The sequence below is a fragment of the Muntiacus reevesi genome, chromosome 5 (genome assembly GCF_963930625.1).
Source record: "Muntiacus reevesi chromosome 5, mMunRee1.1, whole genome shotgun sequence".
Taxonomy (NCBI): domain Eukaryota; kingdom Metazoa; phylum Chordata; class Mammalia; order Artiodactyla; family Cervidae; genus Muntiacus; species Muntiacus reevesi.
In genome coordinates, this window is record NC_089253.1 from 48,268,851 (window position 1) to 48,289,862 (window position 21,012).

Genomic DNA, 21,012 nt, shown 5'->3' on the forward strand with positions numbered 1-21,012 from the left:
GCCAGAGTGCACGCTGCGCCTCCAACAATTGCCCTGCCTTGGCCACCCGCCAGGCCGGCCTGGCAGTGGGTAGGGGTGTATATGAGGGTGGGGTCGGGCTGGGGTGGTGTCAGGTGCGGCATGCACCAGAGGCTGGGGGTCTGGCTGCTGAGTCTGGGGCTGGCTTTGGGCGTGGACATCCCTCTCCTCGAGGGCTGGGGCCTGAGGTCACTTCTCGGGCTCTCAGAGCAGTCACTGGAGCCAGCCCCTGACCCAGGCCAGGCCCCAAGCTACCCAGGGTTCTGAGCCTACGCCCCCGGAACTGCAGATCTGCGGACCCCCAGGAGCTGCGGCCCCGGTCTGGCATGAAGGACTTGGGGGGACAGGGAGTCAGGTTGTACCCCGAGGTCCTGGAAGACTCTGGGAAAGGAGGAAAGACAGCAGATCAGAGCGGGCCACCGGCGTCACCAGGGCCGGGCCTCCTGGCAGGGCCACAGTGTCCGCTCACAGGCAGGTGGCCCCGGGGTCGTTCCCAAATCTCCCCCATGCAGCGAAGCCCTGGCACCCCCCCGAGGGCAGGCTGGGTGGGTGTGTTCATGGTCACCCAGGGCCCACCTGGACCCTGACTGAAGCAGGAGGTCCTAGCACCTCTCTGTCCCTCACTGGCTGTCGCTCCTCCAGTCACTCCTGCTGGCTGCCTGCCTGAGCTCCCTCCTCTCCGCCGCCCTCAGCTTGGTGGCCTCAGCCAGGCGGTGAGGTCCCTGGGTGTGTCAGGCCCGCCTTCCCCAGCCCCTCCCTCAGGCACAGCAGCAGCACAGCGAATGCAGAGCTTCGGCCCTGTCCCTGCTCCATCCTGGCCTCTTTGGTGCTCCCACCACCAACCCGCAGGGTCCTTGCAGCCCCTGCTTACAAATCCCCGCTCCCCAGGTTTGCCCGCCCAGCTGTTCCGCAAGTCGGTTCAAACCTTTCCTCCAGGAAGCCCCCCTCGCCCCTTCTCTCTGCCTCACAGCCCCTGCGTTGGCTCTGCTCAGCCATGGTCACTCTCAAGCCAGTGTCCCTGAGGGAGGGTCTTGCCTGGCTTAGTTCTGTCCCAGCCCAGGACAGGCCTTGTCTGCAGGGGAAAGGCAGTAGCCGCCACCCGCTACTCCCCACCGTGGTCTCCTGCCCACCACCTTGGGGGGGGTCCTTGCTCCCTTCGCTGGTCTTGTGCCATGTACCGCCCTTGTCGGGAGGGCCTCCTGTCTCCCTCTCCCAGCTGACCCGGCTGCCTGGCCCCGGGGCTCAGGGGAGGGGAACTGGAGCCTCCAGCCCCAGGAGAGGCCCTCCCTGCCCCTCCCGCCTCAGCCCGGTGCTGCTCTGCGGCGCTGGTTCTGTCGGCAGGCTACCTGGGGCCAGGCTTGGGGGGCTGCGGTGAGGCTTGGGCCCAGCCTTGTCCTCTTGCTCTTCAGGGCCCCTCTGTGGGCCCCAGGGGGCTGCGGCCCTCTCTTCCCAGGACTCTGGGCACCTACTGGGAAGGGGGCTGGGATGTGGGTGGGGGAGGCTGCAGCCAGCTCCTCCTTTGGAGCAGATCCCAGAGGAGTGTAACTTGGGGCTGGTCCCCCAGCCTTGGGGTCCTGTGACCCGACCCTCCAGCCACCCGGGGACCAGCTACCACTCAGCCAAGGCAGGTCCCAGCCACAAGCCCCCCCGATCAGAGCACACAGGGTGGCGGGACTGGGGTGGGGGGTAGAGGGCACCCACCGCAGGTGCAGCTCCCTCAAAGCCTGAAGCCCGGTCCAGGCCAGGAGGTCGCGATCATTGGCAGGGTCAGGCCCTGGGGCGGAGGCCCTGGGGGCCAGCTCTTCCAGCCTGGGAGGCGGCAGCTTCTCTGGGTGCACCCCAGCCTAGGAAGGGAGAGGGCTGGTTCGGGGCACGGCCTGCCGGGGCTGGGGGGACGGGTGCCGCCTGGCCAGGGTGCCGCCCGCCGTGGGGGCAGGCTGTACCTGGCACTGGTGCCGACGCTCCTGCAGGCCTTTGGTGGGGTTCCCACAGAGGACCCGGCCGGCGCCTGGAGAAGAGGGTGCTGCTGGGCCTGGTTTGGGGCTGAGGGGCTTCAGGGCCAACTTCACACTGAGGCGGGTCACCTACCATGGGTGAGGTTGCTGGCGTCATCCTCTGGGGCCAGGCCCTTGGGAAGGAGGCCTTCAGGCAGGGGGACCCCGGGAACCAGCAGGGAGAGAGGCCAGCGCCTGGGGGCCCGCGGCTGGGTCTCAGGCAGGCACAGCTCAGGGCTCAGGCTCCACATGGGGGATCCGTGGGTTCGATCTGCCCAAGAGTCAAAATCAGAGGTCACCAAGGCCCACGCCAGTTGGTCAGCCAGGAGTCCCCCCAGCTGAACCCCGTCCACGGAGCCCACTGCCCAGCGTCAGTGTGCCTGAGGCCCCGAGTCACGGGGTGGCAGGTTTCTCTCTTCCCTCTGCAGATGGTGGGGGAGGCCCGCACCAAGGCTGCTCCCAGGGAGGGTGTCCTGGCCTGCGGGTGTGTGTGCAGGACTCTGGGGACAAGGGGTCAGGTCTGAAAAGGGACACAGGAGGCGGCCTGCGAGCGGGACTGGGGTGCAGCCCCTCCTGGGGCTTGCAGGTGAGGTCCGCAGGCTGGGCGGGGTGGCCCCAGCCCGAGGCCCTTGGACGTGGCTGCATGTACCCGGCCTGGGAAGCAGGCTGTCTAGGATGCAGCCCTCCTTGATGGCCTCCTTCACCAGGAGCCAGTCCTGGTCCAGCTTCCGAGAGGCCGGCAGGCCTGTGTGCGCAGCGGGCAGTTCGTCCAGGACCTGCAGCTGGGGGATGAGCTTCCTGACCTCTGCCCTGTAGTTGTAGCCTTGGGGCACCTGCGGGTGGGGGGCGGGCCTGAGTCCAGCGGACCCGTCAGGCCAGCCTGGGCCTGAGCTGCTCCCCTAGCCCCACTGGGAAGCTGGGGGTTGCTGGGGCCAGGCCCACCTGGGTCACTCTGGAACCTTGGGGACTGCTGGGACCCTGGGCTGTTGCCCACATATGATCGCGCTCTGTGGGCTCACTGCCAGGGTCCAGGGCTACCCTCTGGCCTGAGTTCAGAGCTTGGCCCTGTGGGTGGTGGAAGCAGCCGCGCAGGCGGAGGGAGCTCTGGCTGAGGGGGTGCGGCCCCCAGCCCAGGGGCACCTCTGAACGGAGCCTGCGGGGCATGCGTACATGACTCTACGTGGAGACTGTGCTCTGCATGGCGTGTGCACAGACCTCTCCTGGGAGCACACGTGAGCTAGGGCCTGGCCTGGGTATGTGTGACCCTTCGGAGGCCAGTCGTGCGTGGCCCAGGGCAGTGTGGGGGCAGCCGCCGGGCCCCCAGCAATATGAGGAGGAGCTCCCGGTGAGGAGGCCCCGATGTGCCCTGGGCGGGCCCGCCGGGTCTGCTGCGACCTGGCCCATTCAGGCGGGCAGGCGGCCCCCGGCTAGCTGAGGGGCTGGCACCACAGACCGCCGCCCTCCTGGTGGTGCCCACCTGGTGGGTTGGGCCGGGGCCTGGCCGCAGGCAGAGTGGGTTGCCCTCCAGGGTGAGCGTGGCCAGCCGTGGGCACAGCTGCAAGTAACGCAGCTGCCCCAGATCCTCCACACAGTTGCCTTCTAGGTCCAGCACCTCCAGCTGCTCTAGCAGGCACAGCGGGCTCAGGTCCCAGATGTCGTTGTAGGAGAGGTAGAGTTCCTGGGGGGCACGGCGGGGGAGGGGGTGCTCAGCCAGGGCCGCCCCCACCTCCTGCCCCCTGTTCGCCCTGCCCCTCTCCTCCCCACCCAGGGCAGGGCAGACCCACCTTCAGGGCAGGAAAGGAGCTGATGCCGTCCAGGTCAGCCAGGCCGCAGCGAGCCAGCCAGAGCACCTGCAGGTGGCCCAGGGAGGTGCCCAGGTCCCTGCAGAGGGCAGGGGGGCTGGTCAGTGCTGTCCTGAGGTGGAAGGCTGTGTCGGTGACCGCTCAGGCCCTGTGCCATGCCGCGTGCCTGCCACCACCCACATCTGCTGTCTCCAGATGCAGGGGCCATTGGGACTGGCTTGTGCGGCCTCCAGGCCAAGGAGGAGCTCCAGAGCGCCCGGCTGCCTGCCTTCGCTCCTGGCTGCAGCCGCTGGAGGGCCCAGGCCTGGCTGCGGGTCGCCCTTGTGCTTGACGGCTGCTGCCCACTGCGGTGGACCTGGCCTCCCCAGCGGGGCCAGCAGGGGCCCTCGCTCCCGCTCTCCCCAGGCCTTTCTTGCAGGTGATTCCCCCCCTGCAGCCCCTCCCCAGCCCAGCTGTGCCTGCAGGAAAACCCCTCCCCGCCGGGACTGGTCTGTGCCGCCTCCGCGTGGTGGCCGCTCCCCCGAGGGTGGGTGGACTGGGGCTCTCTGTCCGCTCCTGGGATGCATCTATCTGTGCTTTCTCTCCTAATGTCCTCTGCTCTCACGTCTGGAGCGCGGCCTCGCCCATGTGGTCTCGTCGTCGGCCCTTCTTGCTCCCGTTTCCAAACCTGCACCTTTCCTCTGCTTTCCGGGAGGCCCCCTTGTCTCCCACGTTGCTGTCAACATCGCACATTTAATTGCTCAGCGCCCGTAGCTGTTCTCTCCTCTTTTCCCGTAGATGCTCTTTTTGTTTTGAGGGTGCAAAGAGGCCATGCGTCCTTCTATGCCTCTCAGAACGTTCCGTGAAGATGCCTGAACATCTTACTCTCCCTTGGCACTGTCCGCAACCGCTGAGCCTGCGGCCTGCGTGCTGCACCTCCTGAAGCCCACGAACCCAGGAGCCCGTGCTGGGCATCAAGATGCCACTGCGGCGAGAAGGCCCGCGCACCTAGAGAGTAGCTCCTGCTTGTGCCAACTAGAGAAAGTCTGCACACAGCTAGGAAGACCCAGGGCAGTCATAAATAAGTTAATCAATTAAAAAAAATTGTTAAAGCTATCAGAATAAAACTAGTAATAACTAGAAAAATCAGAGAAGATGAACAGAGCCCAATGCTGACTCTTTAAAAACTTACAGAAAATCGTTTGGCAAGACTGGTCAAGGATAAACAGAGGGACCATGCAAATTAATGTAGGGGACTTAAAAAGAGGAATAATTATGGTCTGGCAGCAATTTAAAATAGCAAAAGACCATTAAGAATCACCTGTACACCAATATTCTTGAAAACCCAGAAAGCTGGCATTGAAAGACAGAAAACTAGGGCATTCCCTGGCAGTCCAGTGGTTAAGAATCCGCCTTGCGATGCAGGAGACATGGGTTCAACCCCTGCTCGGGAAACTCAGGTCCCACCTGCTTCACAGCAACTAAGGCCACGCAGCACAAGTACTGAATCCATACGCCCCGCCTCGAGAACTGACGTATGGCAACGAAGACTCCACGTGCCGCCCGAGGCAGCCAAATAGACAAATATTTTTTTAAAAAGGAAAGAAAAGTATATTAATAGCTACTAAAGACACTAAATGGCACTAACACCCCTCCCTCCCCTCTGCCCCTGCCAAGTCCCCAGGTTTGTATCAGTTTTAAAGTACCTTCTATTATGGAATAGTCAATATCTTCTACAATAATTTCTTATACAGAAGATTTTTTAAAGAAAAATTAGGCAATTGAAAAGAACAGTAAAAGCATGGGTCTGAGTCAGTCTTCGATTCCGGGACCAGAGAAGTACAAATTGGACCATCAATGGGCTATTACTGACAGATGTGAAAGACAGATGTGAAAATTGTGAAGTAAACATTTTAATGTTACAGTGACTTAAAAATAGCTCATCAAGCAGTGTTACTGAGGGAATGTAAGGATGAATTACAAAATCTGTCAATGGAATCTAGTACACAAGCAGACTAAAGGAGAAATATCACTTTATGATCATGTCAACAGATGCAGAAGAACCCAGACACATATCCGTTAAGATGAGGAACAAACCCAGGACCCCTGCTACTACTATTGCCACTGTTTGACATCATGTTGGCTGGTAGGTCCTGGCCAAAGCAATAGACAAGAAAGAGAAGGAGATTAGAGTGAAAGACAGTGCTGATAACTTACTGATAATGTGACCATCCATATGGAAGCCCAACCGAATTAACACATTATTTGAACTAACAGGAGAGATTGGCAATAATGTTTAAATACAAAACAAAGGTACAGTATTGCCAGAGGTAATAGACCCATTTATGAAAATCGATTGTTTTATAGATTAAAAAAATCTATCCCAAATCAGCATAAGCATAGTGTTTTTCTAAATTTTCAATGACCAAACAGAATACAACAGAAACAGGACCTCATCCACGAATTATCAAAACACCATAAATATGAGGGGAGCAATTCAGTTCTGGTTTCAGGGAGCCCAGTCTTCAGAGGAGGCTGGTGTCCTGCCCTGTACCAAGTGGCAGTGGGGTGCACAGGTGGGGGTCCTGGTTAGCCCACTGCAGTCACAGTTCCATCCCCTGGAGAGTGGTTAGTGTAAGAGAGTGTACACATCGCACAATTCTGGCCAAAGAAATGCAGGAAGAACGCTGGGAACCTTGTTCTTACCAACTGACGGACACAGAAGGGCACATTTCCTGTTGTGGATGAACTGCATCCCTGCAAATTCATATGTTGAATCCTGACCCTCAGGACCTCAGACTGTGCCTTGATGTTGAAACTGGGTCTCTGCAGATATCACTAGTAGAGATATGAGCGTATGTGCTAAGTTGCTTCAGTGGTCTCCAACTCTTTGCAACCCTATGGACGGTAGCCAGGGGGCTCCTCTGTCCATGGGATTCTCCAGGCAAGAATACTGGATTGGGGTGCCATACCCTCCTCCAGGGGACTTCCCTGACCACGGGATCAAACCTGCATCTTTAATGTCTCCTGCCTTGGCAGGTGGGTTCTTTACTACTAGCGCCACCTGGAAGCCCTAGTGGAGATGAGGTGGGCCCTAATCCAATATGACTGGTGTCCTTTTGAAAAGGGGAAATTTGGATCCTGACACCAGGAGAATTAGGCTATACAAGGTGAAGGCAGGGACTGGGGTGAGGAACGCCAAAGATGGCCAGCAAGCCCCCAGGAGCAAGGAGCATGCCAGGTTCTCCTTCTGCCTCAGGAGACACACCTTGACCTTGACTCATGACACCCACACCTGAGTCAGTTTCTGCTGTTCAAGTTGCCTATTTTGTGATGGTCTGACAAGGCAGAAATAACCTTTAAACATCTTCTTTAAAGTTTACCAGTTAGAATGCTTTCAGCTGCAAGTTACAGAAACCTTTGTCCAATTGGCCTAAGCAGTGAGAAACCATTTATCCCTTCAATGGGTAACGCTAGAGGGAGAAGGTATGTGTATACAGGGGCTACCCTGGGGCTCAGTGGTAAAGAATCTGCCTGCAATGCAGGAGCAGCGTGCAGGAGACACAGGTTCGATTCCTCGGTCAGGAAGTTTCCCCTGGAGGAAGGCATGGCAACCCGCTCCAGTGTTCTTGCCTGGAGAATCTCATGGACAGAGGAGCCTGGTGGGCTATGGTCCACGGGAACACAAAGAGCTGGACATGGCTGAGGCGACTTAGCATGCACACGCGTGTGTGGCTGTACAGCAGAAACTACGTAACACTGTAAAGCAATTATACGCCAATTAAAAAAATAAAGTCTATTAAAAACATAAAAGCACACATGAATGGAGAGCTATGCCACATTCACGGATGTATGTAACTTAAAAATTAAATGAACATGTGACTTTAAAAAATTCCCCCCTCCCCCCCCAAAATCCAGAAGGATTAGGATGTGTGAAACTCAACAAACTGATTGTAAAACTCAAAGGCAAGAATAAGTGTCCAGGAACAGCTAGGTCATCTTGGAAGAAGGAAAACTCAGATGAGGGTCACGTGTCGCACAGAAGCACAGAGCCACACCATGAGGACAGAGCTCTCAGCTCCCGGCGTGCCCACGTGGCCTGGGGAGCTGACGCACCGCGCGCGTGCTAAAGGATAGAACTGCATCCCCATCTCACACCAGGAGTGGGGGCAAACTGGCAGATAAGAACGATTAAAGACCCAAAAGTAAAAAGTGAGACCACAAGTGAATAGAAGAGAATTGAAGACTATCTCCAAGACCTTGGAGGGGAAGAGGTGGACGAATCTCCTAAAACTCCCCTAACACCAGCTAGCACTAATGGGCCAGAACAAGTCAGAATGAGGGGTTTCTGCTTGAGTTAGTAGGCGAGGCAGGGTGGAGAGTCACGAAGTCTCCAGTGCACCCAGACTACACAAACAGCCCACAGAAATAGACAAGGAGGGCAGAACTCCCCTGAAAAGTCAGCACAAGGGGTAGTGAAGACTGTCCCTTTGGTCATTGTAAGAGTCCCCAAGTTAGTTGTGTTACTGGGATTTCCCCACCCAGCAGTCCTGGCAAAGGATGCACGTGTCAGATGCTGACTGGCCCAGAAGTCAGCCCCACCAGTCCTCACGTCAGGACACTTTCAGGGGCTGAATTCTCCCTTAGCTTTGGATGAAGTGACAGTCATCACACAAAAGTCATTTCTCAGCCTTGTAACACCACTGAGGTTCTAAAGTCTTGACCATCCCTGTATCAGCTAAGCTGTAATACCACTCTGTTTGACTGTCGTGTTGAATTAGTTCCCTCTCACAAATATTAGTTCACTGTCACACCATGGAGATTTGCAAACATCGTTTGGCCAAGTTTTGGGATTTGATAACAACTTAAAGATTTCTTCCATTTTGCACTATTGTTATTAAGGAACAGAACACATTTTTGCATAAAATTTATGATGCAATTTTTCCTGGAATTGATTTTTCTTGTTTTTTTGCTCAAAATCAAATATTTTGTTACAAATGGTACATCATACTTAATTTTATATCTTCCACTTCTCTTTATAGTTTCCATTCTTCATATATTTTCTATATATTTTTATTGTTCTTTGAGCTAATGTGTAAGCCTTAATGATGGAGAAAGTACGATTTTTTTGTTTCTGTTAAGTTACAGGATTGATGTCTTTGTCACAATATGGCTGAAGATGAAGTGAAAGTCGCTCAGTTGTGTCCAGCTATTTGCATGGACTCAATACAGTCCATGGAACTCTCCAGGCCAGAATACTGGAGTGGGTAGCCGTTCCCTTCTCCAGGGGATCTTCCCAACCCGGGAATTGAACCGGGGTCTCCTGCATTGCAGGCAGATTCTTTACGAGCTGAGCTACCAGGGAAGTCCTGCAACATGGCTGAACCATGCACTAAAGGTGTTTCTGAGAGCCTGGTTTCCAGACCCTTCCTTGCAGGCGCAGGGGCCACGCAGGAACCCTGGGAGCCGGGCTCCCTGCTCGCCCCTGCCCACAGTGGGCACGCGGCCCCTGGCCTTCTTTACTTTCACTTTCAGACTTTCAATTATTTTATCAAACTCTTTTTGATGTTTATACAAATGAAGTAACGTGAAGTGAAAGTCGCTCAGCTGTGTCCCCATGAGACCCCATGGACTATATATAGTCCATGGAATTCTCCAGGCCAGAATCCTGGAGTGGGTAACCTTTCCCTTCTCCAGGGGATCATCCCAACCCAGGGATGGAACCCAGGTCTCCCACATTGCAGGTGGATTACCAGCTGAGCCACGGGGGAGCCTTACATGAATAACCAGCAGTATAGATAGGCGGTTGCTCATCAGTTACTTCATCTTCTCCCCTGAAAATAACTGGACACTCACAGCCCATTTAAAACATTGGGAGAACTTTCTAGATTTGTGGCTGGCCTCCTGCTGCCTTAGGACAGCTGTCTAGCTGCATAAAACACTCCATTTGCTCAAACACGCAAATAAACTCTGATATTACTTCAGCTTCATCCTTTCCAGCCTGAGGAAGTAAGTAAAAATCTTCCTCTGTCCTTCGTTCTGCACATCATCTTTTAAACTAATTATCAAGATGTTCTTGTGCTTCACGTGGGGCCCAAGGCCCGGCTGGTCAGCAGCGACTGTGCCCCTCTGCTCGTCTTGCTGAACACAAGGGGTGATGGGGGTCAACTCATGCCCCAGCGCAGGGACATGGCCCCAGGGGTGGTGAGGGACGTGGGAGTGCTCCAAACCCCAAGGCCAGTTGGTGATGCACCGTCCAGCCTCACGGTGGGGGTTTCTTTGCCAAAGGTCAGTGGGCACTTCTGAGGACCACACAACATGCGGGGACCAGCCCAAGCCAGCCTGCAGGCTCCAGGCAGAGCGCGTCAGCCTCAGTGGGACCAGGGGTGGGCGTTAGAGCCAGAGACAGCGGGATGCCCGGCCCCACCCCGCCCCCCCAGGCCGAGACCACGGGGCACTCACCTCAGGGAGCCCAGGCAGCTGCCGTTCAGCTTCAGCTGGCTGAGGTTGGGCAGGTGCAGCCCTGCGGGGCACAGGGGGAGAGCTCAGCACCGGCCCTGCCGCCCCGGCACCCTTCGGTGACACCAGTGCCCCTGGTCCCTGCTGCCTGTAGCTGCCGAGGCGCAGGGTAGCCTTGGGGCCACATGCTGACGCTTGTGGCCCTGCTCGAACGAGGCAGGCCAGGGTGTACAGAGTGCCTCGAGTGGGCAGGGCCACACGGGAGGCCATGGAAGCACTGGACTCTGGTGGGAGGGGTCCCGGCTGGCATCCTCGCACCGAGCGTGGGTCTTGTCCCCAGGCCACTCCTGCGACTGGCCCCTGGGCCCTGCAGGCATAGCCAGGCCAGAACCTCCATCGGCTCACATTCTAGGCTCTAGAGCAGGGGACCCTGGGGCCCTGGGACGGGGCTCTGAGTCGGGACTGCCTCGAAGAACAGGACACTGACAGAGTCTCTGTCCTCAGTCCCTGGAGAGAGGTGTGCGGGGCGGGCCGTGAGGAGGAGGGGGCCCAATGACCAGGGCTGGCAGGCAGGGTCCGAGCAGGCAGACCCTCCACGTGTAGCCTGGCTGGGATGGTGGTGGGTGTGTGTGGGGAGGGGCTCTCACCGAAGCTCCCCAGGCTGTTCTCACGGGTGCGGACACACATCTCCAACACGCTCACCAGCTGGAGGTCGTCCTCCTGGGCCAGGGCCTGCTGCAGGGGTCAGGGGCATTAGCCCCGGAACCTGGACAGTAGTCACAACCCCTCCACCCCACCCCCCAGTGAAACTCCTGCTTTTGGCTACAAGGCTGGAGCAGGTGCGGGCATTTCCCTGCCTCATGCACGTCAACTCCAGCCACGATCAGCTCTGGCTGGACCATAAGTGTGATGTAACAAGAGTGAAGATCGTGACCCTGCATGGCTGGTGGGGCCATTGTTAGAGAAGGGCCTGCCCTGGGCGGGGGGTGGTGCTCATCCTAATGAGACCCACGGAACAGCCCCAGTGCAGCTCTGGGCCTGAAGCTAAGCCCCACTGAGCCCGGCCCGGCCCTAGCTTCCCTCACACCTGTGGACAGTATGCTTATACTGTAAGCTGCTGAGTTTGGGGACTGTTTGTTACGCAGCATCACTATAGCAATAGCTGACTCATACAAAACTTGAGACCTAGATGCAGCTCCAATAGCTGCCATAACAAAAACAATGAAACGACGTGGATTGAGTTGGGGCTGAGGGATTACTAACATGAGTGTTACTAAAACTGGAAAGATGGAGACACAGATCATGTGATGATGCAATTTTTTGGTTAAAAATGGTTTCCAGTAGAAACCTGGCTGGCAGAAGGTGCACACAGTGAACTTGTGACAGTGGGTAGAGAGGTGCCCAGCAAGATGTGGGCAGAGTGAACTGGCCACGATTCACTGTGTTTGATGTGTCCCTGCAGGAGGCAAAGTTCAGCTGGAATGGGGAGAACCCAGGAGTTCTGAGACCTGTGGCTCGAAAAATACAATGGCTTCTCAACTCAAATCAGTGGAAAAAAAAATGAAGAAAGGCTTGGAGTTAGAAAGACCCCATGAGATTCGGCCTCAGGGAGAAAGCGGTTGCCAGGCACTTGCTGCCCATGGGTAGCTCTAGGAAGACCAAGGCCTGAGATCCCTGGCTCCAGCGATTGAGTCTGCAGAGACAGAAGTGCTCCAGCTGCCACCAGTGGGATGGCCTGGGCGTGGTGGGCACTGATACAAGTGCTAGGAAGCATGCCTGCTGAGGGCCACGGCCTGGACCGAGGTTGCCCGTGGCTGTCAGAGACCAGGAGTCCGGGCTTCTCTCACACAGGCAGTGAGTCTCCCCAGCCAGAAGCCAGGTGGAGGACGGGCAGGTTCCAGGGTGGGCAGGGTGGCCCTGGCCCAGGCACCCGCCCAGCGCAGGGGCTGGTACGGCAGCTGGCCTGACGTGACGGGTCCATGCTGGACCCAGACCTTGGGCGCTGCTGTGTTGCAGGCCCGGCTGGAGGGCAGACACACAGGGGCCACGGGGGGCGGGGGGCCCGCAGGAGTGTCCCGTCCAGACAGTGCGAGCCCTTCGAGTTGGTTGGAAAGGTGGTGGGGTCCTGGGGCACCCAGGCTTCCTTCTGTGGAGTTTTGGTGGTTGTGTCACCCCAGGGTCGCCAAGGGTCCCCTCCTGTTTGCCTCTCACATGGGTGCAGGTGTGTGTGGGGGTGGAGGGGCACTGGACCCCACGGAGCCCTCAGCATGGCCAACCGTGGGCGGGTGAAGGGTATGGCCAGGAAGGGGAGGGGCCCGATTGCCAGGAGGGCAGGGCTGCGCTGGGGTCGCCAGGGGAGAGCCCGAAGTCAGAGGGTCTGCAGAGCCTGTGGGGCCTCAGGGTCGGGGGGGCGGGGGGGCGGGCAGACTGCCATAAGCACCCCGGATTTGGGAGAACGGCTTGCACAGCTGGATCAGCGGGGCACCGAGACACCCCGCTGGAGCAGCCCCCCAGCTGCCTGCTGCCTCCTCTGCTCACAGCTCGTGAAGTCTGCGTGCTGTGCACTCCGGGGGCCTGTCACCCTGTCTTCCACAAGGACGAGGGCCCTTCTATCTGATTCAGGGTCCCTGGAGCCCCACGCACAGCAAATCCTTGGAAGGGCCTGGCTTGGGCCCTTCTGGCCTGAACGCCGAGGGACTTCTGGGTAGGCCCCGGCGGGGAGCATGGGTCCAGGGGGCCGAGGGCATCTGGCAGCCAGCCGAGCCCAGCCCCGCACTCACCAGCCTGGCGGGTGACAGGCACTCCTCTGCCAGCTGCCCACTGTGGCCGTGCCCACGGTGGCCTGGGGCCTTGCTCCGAGGCTGGGGGTTGTGCAGGCCCTGCGAGCTCAGCTCCCGCACTTGGACGCTGGCTGTGCTTGGCCGAGGCCCGCAGGTTTCATCCCAGGCCTGGTCCATTCACACCCAACCTGCCGGGGCAGGCAGAGGGCAAAGTCGGTCAGCCTCTGCTCTTCCTCTGATCCATAGCCCAGCCGAGGCCCTGCAGAGCCGCTGACAGGTCTGCACACACAGCAAGCCGACCGAGCCCCTCTCTGGCCCAGAGAAGGCCCGACAATGAAGTTAGAGTCTGCCTGGGTCCTTGTGGTCTGTCCCTCAGCCTGGGCTCACACCCTGGCCTGGGCAGGCCGTCCTCCTGGTGCCTCTGCCCATCCTTCAGTGTCCTGGGGGCTGCCGGCACCAGCCTCCCCCTCTGGAGCCCCACGGAGGCCACGAGCCTGGGCCGCTGTCTCCAGGCCCTGTTTGCTCCTCTGCCATTGGGAGCAGCAGCCAGCTCTGCCTCGGGCCTCGTGTTGTCCTCCACCAATGGTCTCTGAGCCTGGGGCCTTCAGGACCTGGGTCTCGGGCACTGCCCCCCACCCCTGTACCCACCAAACCCCCTCACCAGGAGGCTGCTGCCTTTTCCCACCGTGGGTCAAACATCTGGGCAAGAGGGTGGCATGTGGCCCCAGGCGGCACCTGTGAGAGAGTCCAGTTGGCTTCCTGGTCAGGTCACCATGCTCGAGGGACCTGGGACAGGCTGGGCCAAGGTCACAGGGCTCAGAGTGAGCAGGCGCAGAGGCAGTGGGGCTGTCAGCCTGGGCCCTGGCCCTTAGGTCCTTTCAACCATCCTGGCCTGGCTGATGGGGGAAGACAGCCATGTAGGTGACCGATAGTGGGGTCCCTCTGGGTCCCTCCAATGCAGATGCTTAGTCTTCATTCAAATCCCCAGTTCCCTCCATCCTCAACTCCACTCTCTCCAAAAGGGGTGCCCAGCCTGTTGCTCTGACCCATCCCCTGTGGACTGGTCTCCCAAGGACCCTGCTCATGTCGGTGTTACCCCCCAGGCTGCAGAGGAGGGGACCCACCTGCAGCAGCCTCGGCTGGCATTGCCCCTTAAAGACCCAGCTGCCTGTATCCGGCCCCAGACCCTGGAATCATCTCTGTGAGTAGAGCCAGAAGGCTGCGTGGACCATCTAGGCTACTTCCGTCCACAGGCTCAGGGCGTCACTGGCCCCCACACCTGTGCTCCCCTCCCCCTTCCTGGACTGACTCCCATAAGACTGAGTCCCTCCTGCAGCCCTAGGTGTTTTATGACTCATTCAGTAGAGTGAGTGCCTTGTCCGAGACAGTGTGGGTTCTGGGCAGGCAGAACCTGGCTGACCTGCCATGTCCAGTGTGCAGAGCAAGGGCTCTGGAACATTCCCCCCACAACTGTTTTTGTCTATCAGCCCCTGTGGGCGGTCACGATTCATCCTCCACATCGTGTCTAGAACCACCCACCCTGGCCGGGGCGGTGTGGGGTGTCAGCTGGGCTTTACCAGAGAGGGTGGCAGGGAGTGGTGGGCCTTGGAAGAAGTTGCCTGGGCTACCAGGTGCCCTTGTGTGAAAAGTGACCACACAACAAAGACCCAAAGAGGTGAAGCCATGCAGAGGAGCCTCAGGGAAGAGATTCACGAAATTTCTGGCCAGGATTTCTTTCCAAAAGTTCCTCTGCTGCCCCCTTTTCTCCAGCTGGTGAAAGGCCCCGAGTCTCAAAGGAAGACCCCAGCACCAGGCCCCCTGGGAAGATGCTGCCCCTCCCACCGGGATGCCAGCCTGGGGTTCTGGGAAAGGTCTGGGCTGGCCAGGTTGCAGCTTGGGAAGCCAGTGGGCCACCCTCTTCCCTCGGTGCCTGAGAGCAGCTGACCTGAGGTCCTGCCCATGACCTGGCCCAGGGTATGGTCTTGTTTAGCCAGAGGTCCTGCGGTCCAATGAGCAGGGCCTGGGTAGGAGGCTGAGGCTCTCGAGACACTGTCCCCTCACATCCACTCACTGGCCTCGACCTGTCCACTCTGTTCACAGCCTTGATCCCCTCCTGCCCTGCCACTCCTTGAGGCCCCAAGCTGGAAACCTGGGGGCCTTTCTTCCTCTATGGCGCAGGCAAATGCCAGCTTCTGGCTGGACTCACCACCTCTCTCGGTCCCCTCCACCTGCCACCCCTTCTGAGGTCAGGGTTTGTGGTTCCTCCTGTCCTGGTGACCTCAAGACCCTCAGCAGAGCCAGGGATTGTAGGATGGGACCCAGGGAAGCAGATTTGACATCTGGGGCATCACAGGGACCCCCCTGTCGTGGCCTCTCCATCCTCGGCCTCCGTTCTCCCCTTGGCACGGGGAAAACTGTGGCCCTGCGGCCCCAGACCCAAAGGCGCTCTCGGCTCTCACCTGAGGGGGTCGGCCCCCGTGCCCCGGCCGAGGCCCCGGGTGCCGTCCTCCGCCGGGCGCTCCCTTCGACTCGGTAGTTCTTGCGGCCGCGGGGCTGAGGGGCCTGGGCGCCAAGGCAACGGGGGCGGAGCCTCAGCTGAACTTGCAAATATTCATGAGCCACGGGAATCCTTAGGCTCCGCGCGGTCGAGCCACGCCCCTTAGCGACGGTTGCTGGGGCGCGGGGTGGGGGCGGGGGGCCAACCCGGTTGCGGGGTTTGCGCGCCCCGCGCGCGCGGGAGGGCCCCTCCCACGAGGAGGGACTCTGGGGAGGGGAGACGCGGTCTAGCCCGCGGGGCGCAGACGAGCCCGGGGTCTGCACCCACAAAGGTGGTGTGGGGTGCAGACTCGCGCCCACCTTTCTCAGGTGGGAGGCGCCCCTGTCGGGCTGTCCCTGAGACCAGGGCCCTGCAGGGCTTACCTCCGCCTGCTTGTGTGGCCCACGCCACGACAAAAGGACCCTCTGAAGACGAGGGAACTGCAGACCTGGACACCTGGAGGGGAGTCGAGAGTGTCCGCGATGGCGAGGGGCGCGGCCACCGCTGTCATTTATACGCCTTTACTGCGCGTCTACGCGCGTCAACCGGACACGTGGGGTTGGCGCTGTGCTGGAGGCGGGAGCGGCCCCCAGGGGCCCGCCGGGGTCGAGGCCAGCAGCGGGATGAGCTCCCGGGAACTGCGCAGAGCAAGGGTGGGAGGGAGCCGAGAGGCGCGGAGGGTGGGGTTGCCAGCTAGTGCCGGAGGGGCAAAGGTCTGGGCTCACGTGAGACGCACCGTTCTTTCCTGCAAATACGGAGGATGTTTTTATGAGTTACTGTAAAAAATTTCTTAATGTTAAAAACATGCATTTCTGAGCGTCTGTAAAGGAGATACAATGTGTACATTTACACTTGGGGTGCGGCAGACTTCAGTTTAGCCCCCCCATGGGTACTTCGGGGGTGGACTTGCTGGGTACGGGTTATTAGCTGAGATTCCGCAGGGCTGGGACCTGGGGCTTCGGGGAAGCTCGGTGGGCAGGTAATCTGCAGGGGCTGCCCAAGTTTTGGGAGGCTGGCGGTGATGCTCGGCGGAGCCCGCGGCGGGGCTGCGCGCTACGTAAGCGAAAAGCAAGACCCTGGGCACTGGCTGGAAACACTGGGCCGGACTCGCCGTTCTGCGGGCTCAGACGTCTCCGCCCAGGCGAGGCGCCCATGCGCCGCCTGGCCTAGGGCGCAAGGCCGAGCCGCTCCCAGGACCCCGCGGAAGCTGCCAGGCGCCCCTCCCGGAGCCACCTGAGCCTAACCCTTGTCTGGGCAGCCCCTCCGCCCTTCTGCGGCCTCAGGTCCGGGGCATCCGCGGGGCTGACGACGCGGGCTCCTGCGTCCCTGAGACTCAGCCCTCGGGCTGTCGCCTCCTTTCCGGGGCCTGCGGGGGGCGGCGCGGACACGGGCCGGGGGCGGGGTAGGCGCAGCGTTGCCCGGCGGAGGTGCCCGGGGTCCAGCGCGGAGCTCCGGGAGCAGCGCCCCGCCCCAGTCCACACCCGGCCGCAGACTCGCCTAGCCACGGGGTCTCTATCTCCCCACGAGGCCCGCCTGCTCCCGGGAAAGCCCGGGCCTCCCTCGGGGACGCCATCCCCCAGGGCCCCATGCTCCGAGCAGCCAGCCCCGCAGGCCGCGGCCCGCGCCAGCCGCCGGAGCCGGCACCGCCCTCGGAGCGGCTCCCGGAAGCCCCGCCCGGCCGGGGCTCTGACGGGCGGGCCTCTCGGCCAACCGGGGCGGGGCGAGGCGGCGCCCGGCGCGCTCGGCCAATCGCAGGCCGCGCCGGGCTGACGGACGGGCGTGGGGCGGGGCGCGCGCGGCCGGGTCGAGTGTCCGCCGCCCGCCGCCGGAGCCGCACCCGCCGCGGACGGAGCCCATGCGCCGGGCGAGCCCCGAGCCCCGGCCCCGGCCCCTGCCGCCGCCCCGGCCCCGGCCCCGGCCCCGGGGGCAGTCGCGCCAGTGAGCGGTGAGTGCGGCGGGAGCGGCGGGCCGGGCGGGGGGCCTGCTGTCCGAGCCCGGCGCGCGGGGGCGCAGGTGAGCCGCGGGCGGCGACGGGCGGGGCGCTGCGGCGGGGGCTGCGGGAGGCGGCGGGTTCGCTCCACCTCGCCCTGGCCAGCGCCTCCGGCTCCGTGTCCCGGGCCCGGCCTTACGGGCTCCGCAAGTGACTTGGGTGTCCGCGAGCAGAGGCGCTAGACGCGGTCTTCCACCCGCTGGAGCCCCACGGGCTCCTCCGGAGAGCTCGGGCATCCGGCGGCCATCACACACGCCCGGCGAACCAGGGGTTTAGAAAGTCACGGCCCGGTGGGAGGGGGGATCGGGATGAGGAATACGTGTAACTCTATGGCTGATTCATATCAATGTATGACAAAACCCACTGAAAAATTAAAAAAAAAAAAAAAAAAGTCACTGCCCGAGTTCCCCGCAAGGGCGCCCCTTCTTTAAGCATCGCAAACTGGTGACCCCCCAGCTGGGGGCCTAGGGCCCACGCCCTCTCCCTTCCTCACCTGTCCCCTCGAGCCCACACCTCTTTTGGGTCTGCTTCGTGGAGTCCCGGCCCCCTGCCCACCTCCACACCTGCTTTATATCCTCCAAAGTTCTGGCAGTGGGACCTGTGGGTTTATGCGGACTTTTCCCTTGGAGTGTAGCCCAGACCTGCCACGGCAGGGGTTCTTTCTGTCACCGTGGGCCTGGAGCTGCACCCGGCTTGCAGTAGGTGCTGACTACTTGTCAAATGCACCAGCATGCCCTGGGGGGAGGGCTGGAGCGGATTGTCGGCTGCCACCAACCTGTCTGGGCACGCTGCTGTGCCCGCCACTGTGGCAAGACCTGTTCTCGTGGGGGTGCTGGTAACCTCAGCCCACAGCGCCTCCAGTTTAGGCTTTTTGCCTACCCAGCAGCTTCTAATTCGGGTATGTGCTTGGGAGACGCTCCCAGCTGCCAGCCCTGCCTCCAGGGGGTCGGCTTCTCGCTTTTCTCATGGAGTCATTATTAAGTGCAGCTGGAGGCAAGACTCTCTCCCATCTCTGGGCTGGAGGTGCCACAGGTGAGTGACTGGACCACCACTCTGGCTGCTGCCCCTGTCCCCTGGATGTGTAGGCCCAGAGGGCAAGCCGGACCTGGGCAGGCTGGTCCAGGGAGCTCCCTGCACCTGCCCTGCATGGTCCGGCCATGCTGAGTGCGGCTCCCTCGGCAGGTGGGACCGAAGATCACTGCAGCGCCTCGTGCCGCGGTCGCTTGAGGAGCGATGACGGAGTATAAGCTCGTGGTGGTGGGCGCCGGCGGCGTGGGGAAGAGCGCCCTGACCATCCAGCTCATCCAGAACCACTTCGTGGATGAGTACGACCCCACCATCGAGGTGAGCCCACCTGGCTCTTGTCCGCTGCTTGGCTCCTGATGTGGGTTTGACTCACACCTCCTCTAAGGAGGGGTCCCCACATCACAAGTCCCCGGAAGTGGGGGGCAAGAGAGGAGCAAGGGAGGTCCCCCCTCCCCGGAAGGGCCAGTTGTCTCTGAACAGTGTCGTCCCCAGGACTCCTATCGGAAGCAAGTGGTCATTGACGGGGAGACATGCCTGCTGGACATCCTGGACACGGCGGGCCAGGAGGAGTACAGCGCCATGCGGGACCAGTACATGCGCACCGGGGAGGGCTTCCTCTGCGTGTTTGCCATCAACCACGCCAAGTCCTTCGAGGACATCCACCAGTACCGGTGAGCTGCCCGCCGGCCCTCTGGGCCTGGCCCTCTCTGCGCCCTGGGTGCAGCCAAGCCTGCAGGCCGCCTGCCGGCTCAGCCCTTCCTCCTTGCAGGGAGCAGATCAAGCGGGTGAAGGACTCGGACGACGTGCCCATGGTGCTGGTGGGGAACAAGTGCGACCTGGCCGCGCGCACCGTGGAGTCTCGGCAGGCCCAGGACCTCGCCCGCAGCTATGGCATCCCGTACATCGAGACCTCTGCCAAGACCCGCCAGGTGAGCCCGGCCCCTGCCCTGCAGCCAGCCAGGGCCCCGCCCCACCCGTCCGCCCGGGACAGGACTCACTGCCCCCTCTCCCTCGACGCAGGGCAGCCGCTCTGGCTCTGGCTCCAGCTCCGGGACCCTCTGGGACCCTCCGGGACCCCCGTGACCCAGCCGCCCCTCTCGCTGTAAGTCTCCCCGGATGGCAGGGCAGCGAGGGAGGCCAGGGCCCGGGTCTGGGCTGAAACAGCTCCCAGGGGAGGTGGAGGTCCCTGGAGAGAGCTGCCCTGAGCCAGACCGGAGCGGTGACCCTGGGGTCCCAGCCCCTGTGCCCCCAGAGCGCCCCGCGGGTCCCAAAGGGCCCCGAAGACTCAGTGGGCTGTTGGGGAGCGGCTGAGGACAGGCCTCCCAACGAGGCGGCCCTGGGGCCCAAGCCTGGCATGGCCCGGCTCCCCGTCTGTGGGGTGGGGAAAGGGCTGGGGTTCTGCTCCTGGCTGAGGCGGTGGTCCCGCCCTGAACTGGGCCCTCTTCCTAGGGCGTGGAGGATGCGTTCTACACCCTGGTGCGCGAGATCCGGCAGCACAAAGCGCGTAAGCTGAGCCCGCCGGACGAGGGCGGCCCCGGCTGCCTGAGCTGCAGGTGCCTGCTCTCCTGACGGTGGCGCGGGCGCGGAGCGCTGGGTGCTACGCAGGAGGCGGCACGGCGGGGACGGAGGGAGATGCCGCCGGAGCCCGGCCCCGCAAGTTGGCGGACAGAGTGCCCACGGGCCTCCTGGGACGCTTCGCACAGACTCTGATGAACTGATGCACTGGCCCCCAGCCTCGCTCTCCTCAGCCCCGTCCTGGCCCAGCGGGCGCAGGCCCAGTCGCAGTAAATTATTTCATGGTCTTGACCTGGCGTTTGCCTGAGGCCAGGAGGCCGCGGTGCGTGTGGCCTCCCAGGAGGCAGGCGGGAACCACAGCTTCGTCCGGGCGGTGGCTGCCCCGCCTTTGGGGGCCCCTGGTGCGTCTGGCGGAGCTCTCGGTGCAGCCAGAACCAGCCACCTGACACACGGGAGTTTGTCTACCTTTAATCAGCACAGGGGGAGGGGACCTGAGACCAGAGTCTGTCCATGGACGTCGGCGGGGAGTGGGCCCTGGGGCAGCTCTCGGGGCACTGCCTGGCTCTGCTGTGGTGTCCCGGCCCTGCGAGGGGCGCTGGCTGCAGGCGCCACAGGGCAGGGGGGCATTCTGAGCCCAGCGCTGTATCTCCAGCAGGCTGGACGGAGCTGGTGGCTGGGGGTGGCCCAGGCAGGAGCTGAAGGGGAAGGGACCCGCATTCTGCCTCAAAGCAGGCAGCCATTTGCCTGTGTGGCCTCTTGGTTCACCGGGAGGTCTGGGGGGGGAATTACATCACTGGGGCCGCTGTGCTGAGGGTGGCCCTGGACTGGGGACAGACAGGCCAGACACGGAGCCCCCGGGGCCAGAGGGAGGCCTGTGGCTGTGGCCCCCTTCTTGCTGCCGCTGCTCGGTCCT

At 61.3% G+C, this 21,012-nt stretch overlaps 2 protein-coding genes across 5 annotated transcripts; one reads left to right on the forward strand and one right to left on the reverse strand.

Annotated features, from left to right (window-relative positions):
- Positions 1 to 109: 109 nt before the first annotated feature.
- Positions 110 to 16,084, reverse strand: LRRC56 (leucine rich repeat containing 56). The gene is made up of 13 exons (XM_065938106.1): positions 15,952 to 16,084; positions 13,694 to 13,767; positions 13,033 to 13,220; positions 10,900 to 10,987; positions 10,256 to 10,316; positions 3,797 to 3,893; positions 3,490 to 3,690; positions 2,662 to 2,845; positions 2,107 to 2,283; positions 1,962 to 2,026; positions 1,720 to 1,862; positions 1,365 to 1,498; positions 110 to 399 (listed from the first exon to the last, which is right to left on the reverse strand). The coding sequence occupies exons 3-13, from the start codon at positions 13,207 to 13,209 to the stop codon at positions 110 to 112; spliced, it is 1,617 nt and encodes a 538-aa protein (XP_065794178.1). The 5' UTR covers positions 13,210 to 13,220; positions 13,694 to 13,767; positions 15,952 to 16,084.
- Positions 16,085 to 17,362: 1,278 nt separating this feature from the next.
- Positions 17,363 to 20,390, forward strand: HRAS (HRas proto-oncogene, GTPase). Of its 4 annotated transcripts, XM_065936650.1 has the most exons (6): positions 17,374 to 17,581; positions 18,741 to 18,902; positions 19,077 to 19,255; positions 19,354 to 19,513; positions 19,605 to 19,686; positions 20,034 to 20,390. In XM_065936650.1, exons 2-5 carry the CDS (start codon positions 18,792 to 18,794, stop codon positions 19,665 to 19,667), a joined length of 513 nt encoding a protein of 170 aa, XP_065792722.1. In that variant the 5' UTR covers positions 17,374 to 17,581; positions 18,741 to 18,791; the 3' UTR covers positions 19,668 to 19,686; positions 20,034 to 20,390. The 4 variants fall into 4 exon arrangements, with proteins under 4 accessions (XP_065792718.1, XP_065792722.1, XP_065792717.1 ...); XM_065936646.1 differs by lacking the exon at positions 19,605 to 19,686 and having other exon boundaries at positions 17,363 to 17,513; XM_065936645.1 differs by lacking the exon at positions 19,605 to 19,686 and having other exon boundaries at positions 17,375 to 17,581.
- The last annotated feature ends 622 nt before the right edge of the window (positions 20,391 to 21,012 follow it).

Coding starts and splice junctions, on each gene's coding strand:
- HRAS (XM_065936646.1), top strand. CDS start 18,792: ATGACGGAGTATAAGCTCGTGGTGGTGGGCGCCGGCGGCGTGGGGAAG. Junction 19,256..19,353: donor GAGGACATCCACCAGTACCG/GTGAGCTGCCCG, acceptor TCCTCCTTGCAG/GGAGCAGATCAAGCGGGTGA. Junction 19,514..20,033: donor CCTCTGCCAAGACCCGCCAG/GTGAGCCCGGCC, acceptor CCCTCTTCCTAG/GGCGTGGAGGATGCGTTCTA.
- LRRC56 (XM_065938106.1), bottom strand. CDS start 13,209: ATGGACCAGGCCTGGGATGAAACCTGCGGGCCTCGGCCAAGCACAGCC. Junction 3,691..3,796: donor GCTCCTTTCCTGCCCTGAAG/GTGGGTCTGCCC, acceptor CGTGCCCCCCAG/GAACTCTACCTCTCCTACAA. Junction 2,027..2,106: donor CGCCAGCAACCTCACCCATG/GTAGGTGACCCG, acceptor CCTCTTCTCCAG/GCGCCGGCCGGGTCCTCTGT.